General features: G+C 42.4%; 2 protein-coding genes across 2 annotated transcripts; both read right to left on the bottom strand.

Annotated features, from left to right (window-relative positions):
- Nucleotides 1-4,692: 4,692 nt before the first annotated feature.
- LOC119660137 (28S rRNA (cytosine-C(5))-methyltransferase) lies at nucleotides 4,693-12,390 on the bottom strand. The gene is made up of 6 exons (XM_038068536.1): nucleotides 12,216-12,390; nucleotides 11,882-12,146; nucleotides 5,643-5,908; nucleotides 5,327-5,555; nucleotides 4,976-5,199; nucleotides 4,693-4,908 (listed from the first exon to the last, which is right to left on the bottom strand). Exons 1-6 carry the CDS (start codon nucleotides 12,333-12,335, stop codon nucleotides 4,714-4,716), a joined length of 1,299 nt encoding a protein of 432 aa, XP_037924464.1. The 5' UTR covers nucleotides 12,336-12,390; the 3' UTR covers nucleotides 4,693-4,713.
- Nucleotides 11,445-11,888, bottom strand: LOC119660139 (vacuolar ATPase assembly integral membrane protein VMA21 homolog). The gene has a single exon (XM_038068537.1). The coding sequence runs from the start codon at nucleotides 11,833-11,835 to the stop codon at nucleotides 11,527-11,529; it is 309 nt and encodes a 102-aa protein (XP_037924465.1). The 5' UTR covers nucleotides 11,836-11,888; the 3' UTR covers nucleotides 11,445-11,526.
- Nucleotides 12,391-14,243: the final 1,853 nt, after the last annotated feature.

The raw sequence follows: 14,243 nt of genomic DNA, 5'->3' as shown, positions 1-14,243 counted from the left end.
AGTGGTGTCGCCTAATCTGCTTGACGCACTTCCCGATATTGTTGAACGTGGATACCAACTGGCCGAACGGTCCTCATCTCCGAGTTCCTTCGAAAAGTTGTGAAATTTTCCTTACGCCACTGAGTTTCAAATGGGTTTGGGTTGATCCTAGATTGTGATTTGCAGCGTCCATTGGCGAAGAAGTGACACCTTCCGAGCAGGTGGAGTAGAAATGATGGCCAATACTTGGGTCTGAAAAGAACAAACTAAGACGATATCTGAACAGGATCAATCGGTGTGAAATCGCTGGATGAATCTTCAAAGGAGTACGGCTTTGTGGCCTAGCTCGTATCGAGTTGATCTGCGAAAATACTGAACAAAAGAGGTTAGGATTGTATCGCGGGAGCTCTCCACACGTTGTGGCTCTTCGGTATCGTTCTAAGACTGATGCTCGTAGGTAGGCAGTGAAGCTGGCACCTGTACCGCTAGGTCTTTAGTTGCAATGAATTTAGCTTACCTGCAGGGCCGATTTGACTAGCGACTTTAGCAATTTCGAGGGCCAAGTAGAACTGTTTCTAGTGTCAGTGCCTGCACAAGATTTGTTTACATTCCAGGCAACCGGTCGTAGGTAGTAAGCAGCAGCCCAACTCTGATGGTAAACAAACAAGCCCTGAATTTGCATCAAAACAAATTAAATTAAGGGGGTCATCCCGTGTGAAAGCCGTTTTTTTGGCTTTTTTTGTAAATTTTTTATAAAGAACTGGATAAAGAAACAAAAATACGATAAAAATAAAATTAGGTATCTTTCTCCTACTATAATATATTTTAAGTTTTTCCTCTTTTTAAATAAAAAAGTCTGTAGGGACAAATTATAAAAAGTTGTTTAAAAGTTAAAGATCCGTATGTGGGTACACATTCTAAAAGATGAAGAGACAAACCTAAAAAGGTCCACATGCAGGTGGGGATGATTTTATAACTTCTAGGTTGATGGCCATCAATTATCAATAGTTAGTGGGTGGTGTCAGCGAGTTTTTTAATTAGCCTCGATGCACAATTCCCTCCATCTGTGTTCATCAATTTTGCCGCATCCTTTCGCAATATTTCCAAGCTCTCCCATGCGTCCAAGGTGTGTGGCTTATTCACTTGTCGTACCAGCTCCAAATTTGGCCTCATCACAGAATGACCCTCCTCGAGGACGTGTATCCCTACCGAAGAACGCACCGTGTTGGCTCCTCGTCTTTCTCCCTTCTCTACTTCCTTCAGGTGTTCTTGGAACCTAGTCGTGATGAGGCGTTTTGTTTGGCCAATGTAGACTATCTCGCAATCATTGCAGCTGATTTTGTAAATCCCACTTTTTTCCTCTTCCGTTAATGGGTCCTTTTCGCTCCCTAATTGTCTTTTAAGGGTTGCGTCTCTGCTGGATCCGACCACTTTTATATTATATTTTCCTAGGAAGGATTTTATTCTATAAAAGTGTTTGGACAATAGAAGAAATACAATAGAACGAAGCTTAATAGGATTCAAAGAACCGCGTGTGCAGGTGATACGGGGGCTCTGCAGTCCTGCAACGCAGATGCTCTCAAGTACTCCTGCATCTCCTCCCTCTAGACCTCCACATCAAATATGTTACAGCGTGCAATGCCGTCAGACTACGTGAGTCCGGATGATGGACAGCGAAGTCCTACGGCCACAGCAACATCCTAGATGAAATACCTCGAGAAATCTGGGCATCCCCCACGGACTATGTCACACACAAGCTGAACTTCACGAGAAACTTTGCTGTGGACCTTCCAACCAGGGCAAAGTGGAAGACTGGCGGCGTGTATTCTTTACGGTATTCTTTATGGACGGATCAAAGATGGCCCATGGAGTCGGCGCGGAGGTTTTCTCGAATACGCACGGTGTATCCAAGTCGTATGGTCTCCCAGGTTTCACCAGTGTATTCCAGGCGGAAGTACTGGCGATATTAGAAGTCTGTCGATGGCTGGAGCGTGATTCGAGCCCCAAGCGTAACATAGCCATTCTGACCGACAGCCAAGCGACCATTAGGGCCTTGTACTCAACGACGACATCTTCCCGGCTGGTGGGGCAGTGCAGAGACGCGCTCAACCATCTGGGCGGCACGCTCAAAGTCACTCTGCTCTGGGTTCCCGGGCATAGGAACATAGAGGGGAATGAGCAGGCTGACGGATTGCAAGGCTCTGCTCTTGGCAGTCCTTCGGTGAATACAGTCGGTGTTCCGCTGGCGGCTGTCGGGAGCCGAGTCTACTCGCACTACCTAGCAGCCGCGGGGCTGAGATGGCGAAGGCTTACAAGCTGTGCCAAGTCAAGGAGAATTTGGCCCGCTTATAACATAGCCCGATCACGAGAGCTCCTCTGCCAGACGCGTGCAAATGCATTCAAGATTACGGCCGTCTGCACGGAGCACTGGCCCATAGGGACCATGCCGCTAGGCTCGGCATATCCTACAACTCGCATTGCTGAAGCTGCGGAGAAGGAAGGGAAACCCTCATGCACTTTCTCTGCGATTGCCCAGCTCTAGCTAGAGTCAGGCTGCGGGCACTGGGTAAATCATTCTTTGGGGACTTCAGAGAGATTTCTAGCTGCAGGGTGGGAGAGCTGCTTCTCTTCGTGAATGCTACGGGCTGGCTCAGAAGATCCGAGCCGGCTGGACTCTGCCTTCCTGCTCTAATAACAGCAGCCACGGTCTTAGGGGTTTGTGGCATCAAAACGAGACACAACAGCGCTAATTGAGCTCCTCGGTGCGGGCACTGATATCTCCCTACCTACCTAAGAGAATATCAAACAGTGCAACAGGATACTAACATACATCTTAAATTTGTTGGGGGTGGATGTGCTATCTATGCAAGTAATTTGAAAAAAAAAACGGGGCAGCATTTTTTTTGGAGAAAAATTTTAGTGGTTCTCTCATTTATGAACTTATTGTTGAATGGCACAGCTTATCTCCCTGCTAAGCCACTAATCATATGTGTCATCAGAAATATGCCTATTTTCTTCGAATTTTCCGTATTTACGAAGATATGATCATTTAAGTTTTCTTTTTACTGTCTCAATTTTCGCGTTTTACCACTTTTTTCATTCCACGATCCACGTACATACCATCTTATAGCTATGGTATTTTCAAGCCGAAACCCCCCTAAAGCAGTCATTATATTGCTTTTCCTTGAATAGTACTGCGGAGATATCGGCGCTTTTCCTTGGACCTAAAAGCAACCAGCAAGGAAACAATGGTTACCGCAGGCAAAGGAATGTGTCCTTGCGCGAATATATCAAAGTATTCGCTAACTAAATTAACTATAAATGATTTATCTCATGACTAGGAAGATTCTAGATGGTTTTACTAAAAGTGCCAGCGAAAGTTTCAGTGGGAATACTAGACGTTTAGCACCAAGTGTGCGTCGAGGGAAGCCCATGCCGAACTGCTTGAAAAAGTATAGTTAAAAACGACAGCTGCCGTCGTTGCAACAAATTTGTTAAGTTTCAATAAAATACATTTTTTGTAGTCTCGAAAAAAAAGTGAATGGATCCATCTGATGCAAGTCAAGTTGTTGGCTCTGCTCCAAAACTGATTAGCCATAGAAGCATGGAGACGGATCGATGAATGGAAGAAGTACAATTGAAATGCCATTGCAGATACGCATTCTACACCATGTTGATACGTGAATGTAAACTTTTTTTAAGAAGAATGTTAACGGAAGGATGTATTGAATGGCTGATAAGGTCCACAACACCTAATGAGCAAGGACCATCGAAACTGCAAAGTAGAATTCCAAACTTTAACGATCTCGCAGGATCATTTAGTGCGGCCTTCTCTGGACGCACTTTGGCAGTCCTCGTCCTCGGCTGTTACAGGAAAAGAGAACGTGAATCGCTAATATTTGAGATTTTCGATTTTCTACTCATTTTAATTCAGGACTCATCAAGTAAATGTCCTGGTTCTATCCATTAAATTAATTATAAAATATAAACAGTACTGGATATTTCGGTGGTAAGTAAAAGGTGATGCTTCTATTTTTGGTTTGGCGTCTAATTCAACCTGCTTTTCCAGCGAGTTACCATGCAAACGTATTCCGTTAAGCAGTCCTGCAGGGAATATATTTGTGGAAGTCCAGATAAGAGTTGAAGTAAATAGCCAAAGGAAGACATACCCAGTTCATGGGGTTAACATACAACTATTTATGGTTGAGGTAAAAGTATGCTGCTGACGGCAATAACCCAATATCCACGGCTGCTATCCGTCGTCTCTCGAGCTATGGACTAATTGCATTGACTGTCTATTATGTATGGGCTTTTCGTTATACTCTTCAACAAGGTAAGTTTATTATTATTGATTTACTATCCGCAAAATGATGAAATTGCGGTTGGTTCCAACCTTCACTTATCTTGAAATCAAATAGTCCATAGTTCGACAATTTACAAACTGAGGAGAAAATGTGTTTAGAGCATCTAGAAATGCCGCTCAATTGATATTGTGTTAAAATTTCGCAGCTATTATATATTCTTAGAGGAAAAACAACGAGAGAAATTGATTGATGCATTTCAGAAATCAATCAACGGCAGTGATCGTCAGTTAGCTAAATCTCCTCGCATTCGAATATGTTTAATTCTAGCTTTACTAATTTGGACCATTATCGTAAGAGTTATTAAGAAAATTTGCGTTTAGTAATTTGATTTAAAATGAAAATAATTTTATTTAAAAAAGATGATAGTATTTTATTCATCATTTATTCTTTCAAACACTGCCATGAATATTCCATCAGTTAGATCTTTATCAGGAAGAGAATACAAGCAATTTTTTCCGATACCTTTGTACTGCGTATTGCCAAAGTTATTCCATTTACGCTCAAGGCACTTTTTGCCACTCAACAGCTTGAATTGTGGGCACAATCCCAGACATCGTTTCACAACCTATAAAAAAAACAGACAAGATTCCAATTTATTGACTGATATTGAAATATGATTGGATGTTACTTACCTGTTCGTTTTCTTCTTCATAGAGTGAGCACGTTGAATAGACAATTCGTTTCACGTTTGGAAAGGAGCTCATTGCATGAGAAAGTATCTTGATCTGCAAGCCTGCAAGTCTTCGCAATCGATCTTCATCAACACGATCATCTTTACTCAACGATAAACGATTTTGCATTCCTGAACCAGAACATGAGGGATCTACAAGGATATATTCTACATCTGGCTGGGGATCTGCAAATTGAATAGAGCATAATGAATAATTGAAATTTATTTATATGTTTTAGTGATGATAAGGGCAGGAGGAAGACTGAGTCCCTAAGAAAAATAATTTGGAAAATATAAATAAAACGTGACTCACCTATTGCAAGAACATCTCCTTTGATTGGTTCAACACACGATGCTTGGGCTTCAAGCACCATATTCCGTAAGAGTTGAAATCGATGTTCATTCTGTTCGACGGCATAGATTTTACCACTATTTTGCATTAAATTCGAAAGATGAATTGTCTTCATTCCTGGTGCAGCGCACATGTCCAGAACAACGGATCCAGGCTTTGGATTTAGTAACTCACTCACGATGCATGTCGCCTTGGAGAAAGAAAAAAATGTTAAAATACTCTCAATGCTTGTCAGTTACACCTTCAGAACCGGGAGATTTCAGGAACGTATACATACCCTATCTTGAAGCATGAACTTTTTCTCTGCCACTAAATCATGCTTTGCCCAGTAATTTCTCCATTTGGGACAGAATATAAGCAAGCTTGGAACGTGTATGTCGACAATGTACTCATCTTCGTCCATTGCTTGAATTGCTTGTAAGAATTCATCGTAGTTTTCCGTCCCTACGTCTTTTCGCTTGAAGCCTTCTTGTGACAGAATTTCATGTGCTTCGTTAATGGATATAGCGTTTGTGTTGATACGAACATATCGGGGTTTTGAGACTGAAATAAAAATCGGAGCTTTAAGTACTACATGGATTCTTTTTCAATTAATGCAGATGAAGAACAAAGAAACAAACGAAAAGGTTGGGTTCCTTTGATGCATATTATTATGAATTATTAAATTATATCCCTGATCTAATTGAAGCAAATTTTCTTATGGATTGTCACGAAAAATAGTTCGAGGATATGCAAGGCTTTTAAGACAATTAAGATGTAACAGTATTCCCCGAGGAGTGGATGGTTATTTATATGATATCGTCAACGAAGGACAGCATCCGTTAAGGGGGGAAGGAAACTACATTTGAAAATCGACTTTTTTTATTGCATAGATCGCGTGCCTAGCTATCTCCGAATACGCTGCAGAAATTTCAAAGCAAAATGCGTGGTCCTTTAGATTTTATACGTGTAGGGTTAGGGTGTAGGCTCAGGGTCCACCGCCCAGGAGTCGCTTGTCCGAGATTATTACCCTGATTTGACTCAGGTATTCATTCACAGCTAAGTCGAATAGTATCTGACGTCAAATCACGATACAAATCCCGCTGCCACCAGTGAGATTTGAATCGCGACCTTCCGTACGATAGCCTTGCGCTCAGCTATCGAGATAGCAGCGAAGGATAAAACCGAGCATTTTGCAAGCGCGGGTGAATACATCGACATAATGGAAATTAAATCGGAGTTTACTGTCAAAGGTCCCACGTAGGTCCTTGTAAGTGACAATCACGACTAAGGCCGACCATCAAGATAATAAACGGGTGTCGGGATTGAAGTTTTTAGTGAATAACATAAAGAGTAGCATTTTTTCACATTAAGTGGCAACTTGTTACGAACGCAATACTGAGATAATGTGTCAAGGTTTTACTGAAGGCTGCACTGACCAGTAGGCGAGCCGACAACAGAAAACAATTTCAAATCGTCTACATATAAAAGGCTAGGACAGGTAAACAAGGAAAAAAGATCATTCACGAAAAAAGAAAACAGAAATGGACCGAAGATGGACCTTTAGGGTACTCCTGATGGGGGAAAAATGGAAAAGAGATGTAACCATTAAAGAAGACACGATTTACTTTCCCATCTAAGTAAGATCTTAATCAGGAGAAAATTCTTGCCGGATATCCATACGATCTTAGTTTGGTGAGAAGCAAGGAGTGTTCAATGGAATCGAAAGCTTTGGAATAGTCAGCATAGATTGTATGGACGCTGTTCCTTGCATTTAGTAACTTTGCAACAAAGTTGGTGAATTCCAACAAAATGATCACAGTCGAGCGACCGTGTTGAAACCCATGCTGCTCTTTCACAATGAGGCGACCGAAACGAGACAAAAGGCAGTCTTTTACATATCTTTCAAAAATTTTGGAGAACGAGGAAAAGATGGATATATAGGTCGGTAATTTTTGGCCCGCGTATTGACAACTTTCTTTTTTGTAAGGGTATAATACGGGTTTCGATCCACATACTCGGAAAAATACCCTCGAACAAGCTCTTGTTATAAATTACAGTAAGGGAAGAGAGACGTTACGTCTATATTTTTTTAGGAAGAGATTCGTAATGCCATCGGGATCGCAACCGCCGCTAACGTCGACATTTCCAAGAAGGAATTCGACAATAGAGGGATTCAGAAGAGGAATGGAGGGTATACTAACCAAAGATGAATCAAATTCGTCGGAAGAGAGGTAAGATGAATGGTTAGTAGTATAAAGGGAGGAGAAATTATCCCCAAGAAATTCACAAGCTGATTTAGAGGAATAAGATAAGATTAAGATCATCCAATTTTATATTAACAGAGGGAGAATTGGGCGAAGAGCGTGAATTGCTTTCCCGTCGCTCGAATGAGCCGTCGATGCTATTTATTGGGAATATGCATTTTTGAACAGAATTTTCGCTGACGAACGTAGAATTATAAACTTTTCCTGCCTCGGCGTTACCAGAACGTTGGAAACTCAGACGGGCTTTGTGTTTCTACAATTGAGAAGAGAGGGGAACGAATTAGGGAAGAAGGTTTTCCAAAAAGTCATGAAATACTAAAACAGCCCGGTTTGATGATACATTGTCTAACGCACCATTCCAGTCAACTCTTTTCTTCCGCCTTTGTCCCGTTCACAAGTGGGGTCGGCTCTTCGTGATCGGCTTCGCCATTTGGCTCTATCGAATGCCTGACCTGGGTGCAATCTCGAGGCTTTCACCATTCCAGTCAACTGCTTTAAGAAAATCATTCAGAGCTCGGAAATCGGCCTTATTAAAGTTAAATTTGCGCTTTGCGAGGCGACAGTATGTTGGATGGTGAGCATCAATTTTAACGTAAGGCGAAACGCTAGGAAATAACATGAACCGATTGTTAGGAATGCTGGTCAATATCAAATGGAGAATGTAGTTATTGTGATTGCCATTAACATTGAATTGGGAGGCGGAATGAGAATTCGAGAACGCGATCAGAACTAAATACGAAAGGGTCAAATTAGATATGATTGGGGTAATAGAAAGATGTTGCTTAACAGCAATTAGAACACCACCTCCCGTGACTTTACCTAACATTTACAAATCGCCATCGCAACGAAGGATAGAGTAAGCATCGAGGAGCGCTCCATTGTACACACTAGATTTGAGCCAAGTTTCAGATATACAGATGATATCATGTATTGCAAATAATTTAAAATTCGGCACCTTCCTTCAAGCCATGTCGATAAGTAATTTTGAATGACGCGGCCAGGGTTGTGGTCCCTCGTTAATTTGGTACAAACAAACGGTGTCGGCAAGTATCCTAGTTTACCTTTAACGTAATTCAGCATGTCATCCGAGGAGGTGTCGAAGGCAAACCTCGAGACAAACAATTGTTTGGGAGGTATAACGATGCGTAAGGATGAATCAGGCCTGGATGTAAGAGCAGGGTAATCTGTTGTCCACTTTTTCATTGAAGATTGCTGCACGGTGGCGTAGAGCAAGTAAAAACATGATTTAAGTAAGGGACTGTTTGGACCTTGCTGTTTGATGTCACTGGCAAATCTGGTATGTGGATATTAGTAGTTGCTCGATGCTTCGATGTTCCAGAAGAAACAACTGTTGAAGAGACACAGAAGGTGCATGCTTAGTGACAACCAAATCCTCAGTTATAATGCTTTGATGCAATCTCACTTTTGCCCACCATACGCCAGATGAAGCAACGTCGAGGAACTACCTCCTTCGCTGGAAGGCAACACGATACCTTTCACTCCTTGCACGTCCAGATCGTGTCACAGCGCGCAGGACAGACACAGAGGGCATGAAACCAGTTCTCCAAATCCGCCCCACACAGAAAACAACCCTGAATGGAAGCAAGGTTCCACGAGAAGAGAAACCCCTTTAAGCTAAACGGATCCTGCGGATATTATGGGTGGGTTCAGTCACAAATTTTGTGACCAGGAAAGATAAGCCACAAAAAATGAAATATATTTCTCACCAAAGAATAACCCTAAACATGGTCAGAATTTCGGGATAATGCTTCAATTGCCGAAACATCGAGCGTGTTACCTGAAATTACTGAATAGTGCACAGGTGGGTATATTCTATTCGTCCGCCTCGTTTCATACGACCGACGTATCACTGCCCAAGTGTGAATTGATCTTCTGAAAGTAGAATTATGCTGGGCTTCGGAGTTATGCCTAAAGACTGGCGGGTATAAACACATCCTGTTACTTCGTTCTTAAGAAAAAACATTGTTTTTCAGTGAAGGAAGGTGCTAAATCTTCCGAACCACAGCTCAGCATTCATCTCTCCGCAATACTTGTACTATCGTCCCATTTTTGGATATAACAATCGCTATGTCTTTGAAAATATAGCTATTTTGACAATCTTCACCATTTCCTACCCGTCCAAGAAACCAAATTCAAGGACTTAATGATCATGGGGTTACTGAAAGAGAAGGCTCTTGTTTCTAGTCTGCAGCCGATATGCTCTCTAGAAATCCGAGATCTTGATCGCCTCACAGAAAAGGTCGAAGTGGAGGAAGCCATAAAGCGAGGCAACCAATGCTCGGAGAGGTATCACCTCTGTAATGCTTGAGGCCGAAAACTCGCCGTGGTGTAAGTGCTCGAACAATATGCGAGGAAATTCCTCAGTAGCGGGGAACTATAATTGGATCGGTAATATGCAGGGTACGAATGCACATAATCCCCACCAAGTGCTACAAGTGTCTGGACTATGGATACACTTCAGCAACTAGCAAGGGACCGGACAGGACGACAGCATGCCAGAGATGCGGCCAAGTGAGTCATCAAGTGGAGACCCTCAAGGAAAGCGAAAGTTTCATTCTCTGCAGGGATCGTGGCGCGTCTGGTGAGAGCGTCGCACACACTGCGGGCTCGAAACGGTGTTCAATCTTTAGGGCAGAACTGGAAAGCGCTAGGGCGCGAACGGCATGATCCGCATTTTACAAATTAACATGCACCGGCGTGCGACCAGTTCCTAGTGCAGTTCGCGGGGGTAAAGTCTGATCTAGTGCTAATCAGCAAGCAATACCGAACCAATAACCCGGCTCCATGGCATCTCGACTTATCGGATACGATCACGTTCGACTTCCGTGTTCTTGCCCAAGGCCGAGGGAGCGGCTTTGTCTGGATTCAGATAACGTTTTTTAGTATTTACCTGACGCCGAATGAGATGATGTCAGACTTTCGACGCCGGGTCGATGCCCTGGATAACACCGTTTCGGGCACGGAGGGGCGAATCCTGGTAGGCGATGATTTTAATGCTAGTGCCCTTGAATAGGGCATGCCTCATTCAGACTCCAGAGAGAAACGGATTCTAGAAATGGCGACGAGAACCGAGCTCGTAGTTTTAAACAACGGATTCACGCCAACTTTTCGGCGCCCAGACTGCGAAGAAAGCATCCCTGGCATCATTTTTGCATTGAAATCTCTAGCATCATTGGTGGACGAGTCCTGGAAAACTTCTCGGCAAGTGATCACCAGTACATCGTAGTTGACGCTACTTACTGGCGTGCATCAACCCGGTGCTCCCCCTGTGTGTGGAATATCGCGAGGGCGATCAGGAAGTTCGTCGACGCTCTTGGAACAGACAGAGTCACCCTGGAGTGTGCTTCGGAAGTGGTCAGCTACAATGACACTGTCGTAAACTCAGTGATGAACCTGATAACGGCAGCATGTGAGGCTTCCATGCTCCGGAGGGGTCGCAGCCTTGACAAACCTACTGGTGGACGGCAGCAATTGCTGACTTACGAAGGGAGTGTCACAAACTCCGCCGTTTAGCACAATGTTTACACGCCAACGAAGCAGAGTCTTTGCGATGATCATTTACTCTACGAAAGTTGTGGGAAAATGGTTTATCTTACAATTGTAGGATAAAAAAGTCCGGGCTATTCCGGTGATCCCTCCCAATCTTGCGACAACTGAAGCTTACGAAGAGAAATTACGAAACATTTAGAGGTGAAGTTCCCCAAAACTAAAAATGGAAGCTGATCGTGTGGAATATTCACAGAAATTGGAAAACGAACAATCACATTACCCTACCTTCCTTGCCATGTTACCAAATAAGAACGCTCAAGACCTAAAGTGTCCAAAAGTACTTTATTCTTTGGAATTATAATGATTGATACAACTAGAGCAGTCAAATTTGATCTCTTAAAACTATTAATCTTTCTTCAACTCCTTTTCCTGTTCGCGGAATGCTTTCAACACGTACAAGTAAATAATGAAATTGACGGCAACCACCGCACCCAATGCCGACCAGCAATTGTTCTCGAAGCCTTCAACCGCGAGGTATTCTAGCAAACTCCACTTGACAATGAAGAAAACAAGGAAGGGAACCGTAAACATGAGAGTGCTAAATAACACCAGCCACAGGAAGGCACTGAGGGGGTCTTCGGAGTACCCTTTACCGGAGCCTTTTTTGGCGCCCAGAGCCGTCTTTGAAGGCTTTGCACGACGATCAACTTCCATTTTCAGCCTGCGTATAATCTAACCAGCGAGTCTAATCTAATAATACCTCTTGCAGACTTGGAACTTTTTGCCGGCGCCCCTCCGATCGCTTCTTGCAGTTTATCTTTGTAGGAGAGAACACACGCCACAGGTTTCGCGTTCTGCCCTGTTAGTTTTCCAGCTCCAAACAGCAACTCAGCGACAAGTATTCGACCTAGAGACGGATCCAATCGGGGATTATCGACGAGTAACTTGGTTTTCTCGATTGCTTCCTCTATCGCATCTTTATTGTCGGAATATTTTGACATCAACGCCAGCAAATTTGGGACTTTCTGCAACGAGTTGTCAAATGTTTGGAATGGTTATTTTGACAATTCACGAGTGCCATTTCGGGTCCTTACTGCATGTGTTTGCTCGTAAATTAAACCTCGAACCGATTTCTTCTCACTTATAGCTTTTCTGAGAACAGCCGCGGCTTTCCTGTACTGCGTCGGAACCTTTACCGAATGATTAAACACCATATTGAAAGTCACATTCGCGCACGTGATGTACAATACAAACTAAACGTGACCAAGTGACATATAAACCCCCTATTTCCACACAGCTGATCACTAAAAGTTGTGATTGTAGCCGAGCAGCTGATGCAAGATGTTAGCAATTGAAAAGATGGAGATTGTCAGCAATTAAAGATTACAACTAGTTCTTTGATATTTCTGCAAAAATGTTTAAATCCGGCGGGCAGGAAAAAAGATATAATTATTGATGCTATGATAAATATTTTCGAACACAAGCCATTGATTTAATGAAAATTATCATAGTTTTTAACATTAATGTGGCGTATATGAAGCTTAGGGGAATTCCCCTTTTCTTAGACATATCGTGAGAAATTAAACGGGAAAACTAAATTTTGAGTCAGGAGGAGCTACTCAGCGGTCGTTGGAAATTATATTAGATAAGATGCGTTCTAATTAAGTCGTAAGGTAAATGTTTAATGAGATCTTTTTTTAAACAAATATATTTCGATTGGAGGAAATCCGAATCCAGGGCAGAAATTTTGCGGGCCCATCTATTACTCCTTTATTTGAATAAAGTCTCTATTCCACGCTTCCGTGGGGCCGTCTCTTTTTCCTTTCTTTCCTTTCCTTTACTTTTAGAAGGAAACATTTTGGACGTAACCATTGCGATATTAAACGACTAGTTTACTTCCATCCTTCGACATGCACTGTCTTCAGGAGACAAAAATGTGTAGAAGGCCATAAAACAAGATCGCCAAGATCTGGTCAATAGTGTCGTACCTAGTTTTTTGGTAATGAAGCGCTTGGCGAAATTGCTTTTGCGCTAGGTACCGTATCGGAAAGGTAAAGTTTGAAACACAGAAGGGCGCACCTTTTTAGAAGACAAAAAATGTGCAGTCAAGCGTCCATGGTGCCAAATGATCATAAGAGCTCAGGGAGTGGTCTCCACTAAAGCTAGATTTGATCTACCGACTCTGTTGCTCGACACACTTTTCTTCACTGGTTAGAAGATCATAAGGCGTATCATCTTTAACCAGTTATTGTTGTTGTTGTTGTTGTGTTTTTAGTTGTACCACGATGTCTTGGTAAGCTACGTCAGAGAGAGCTAAGTTTCCTTGTCTGGATGCCAGCAGTTACTCGGCCGTAGAGGTAATTTACCATTTATAGCTGAGACTCCTTGCATATGTTGCAGTTTTCTGTTTGCCAAAAGTGGTATTATCGTGGTAATGTATGTGGTTCCCACTTATTTGCTTCGAGGAATTTGTTGTGCGGGACAATTTGTTTGGATGTGAGCTTTAGGATCTTGGTAGAGAGACAAAACCAAGACAATTAGATTGGTATTTGTATGGTCAGAGGGTTTATGAGGGGATGGATGTGGAGTGCGGATTGTGTTGCTGGACACTAGTGATATGTGTAATGTGCATATGTGATAAAGAATGGTGTATAGTTATGTAAACGTTAAAGCAATGAGAATATAACTTTTTTTACAGTTTGACTCCTGATTTCTTAATAAAGTCTATTAGATCCTCAATTTGGTTCTTGCTTCCATTTCTAAGCAACATGTTTACAGAGTTGAGAGCTCTGCTCCAACTATAATTCTTCCTAAAAGCGGCAAAGATCTGAAATGAGAAGAATATGTGATCAACTGTCTCCGAAACTCCGTAGGTGTAACATAAGTCAATGCTTAGTTTTCTAATTCTAAAGAGAAAAGGCTTGAAGTATACATGACCCGAATAAAGTCTGTTGAGGGTCTTGATTGTGGGAACTGTTTGCGGATCAATGAATTCTGGTAGTTTCCCAGGCAGTGTGGGGAAAAAGCTAGCAAAAACTCTGCCTTTTCGTTTGGAAATTTCTTGATACTCTAACTGCCAGTTCTCGTTGATCCTGTTTTGAACGTGCCATATTATATCTTCT

Source organism: Hermetia illucens, chromosome 6 (assembly GCF_905115235.1).
Source record: "Hermetia illucens chromosome 6, iHerIll2.2.curated.20191125, whole genome shotgun sequence".
Lineage (NCBI taxonomy): Eukaryota > Metazoa > Arthropoda > Insecta > Diptera > Stratiomyidae > Hermetia > Hermetia illucens.
Note: the sequence above shows the minus strand (reverse complement) of the source record. Positions and strands in the feature narration are given on the sequence as shown.

Bases quoted from the DNA above. Each gene is read 5' to 3' on its own strand.
- LOC119660139 (XM_038068537.1), bottom strand. From the start codon at position 11,835: ATGGAAGTTGATCGTCGTGCAAAGCCTTCAAAGACGGCTCTGGGCGCC.
- LOC119660137 (XM_038068536.1), bottom strand. From the start codon at position 12,335: ATGGTGTTTAATCATTCGGTAAAGGTTCCGACGCAGTACAGGAAAGCC. The intron at 12,147-12,215 runs GTAAGGACCCGA...AACTCGTTGCAG, and splicing joins TTTACGAGCAAACACATGCA to AAAGTCCCAAATTTGCTGGC. The intron at 5,909-11,881 runs GTATTATTAGAT...TTTTTATTTCAG, and splicing joins AAGTTCCAAGTCTGCAAGAG to TCTCAAAACCCCGATATGTT.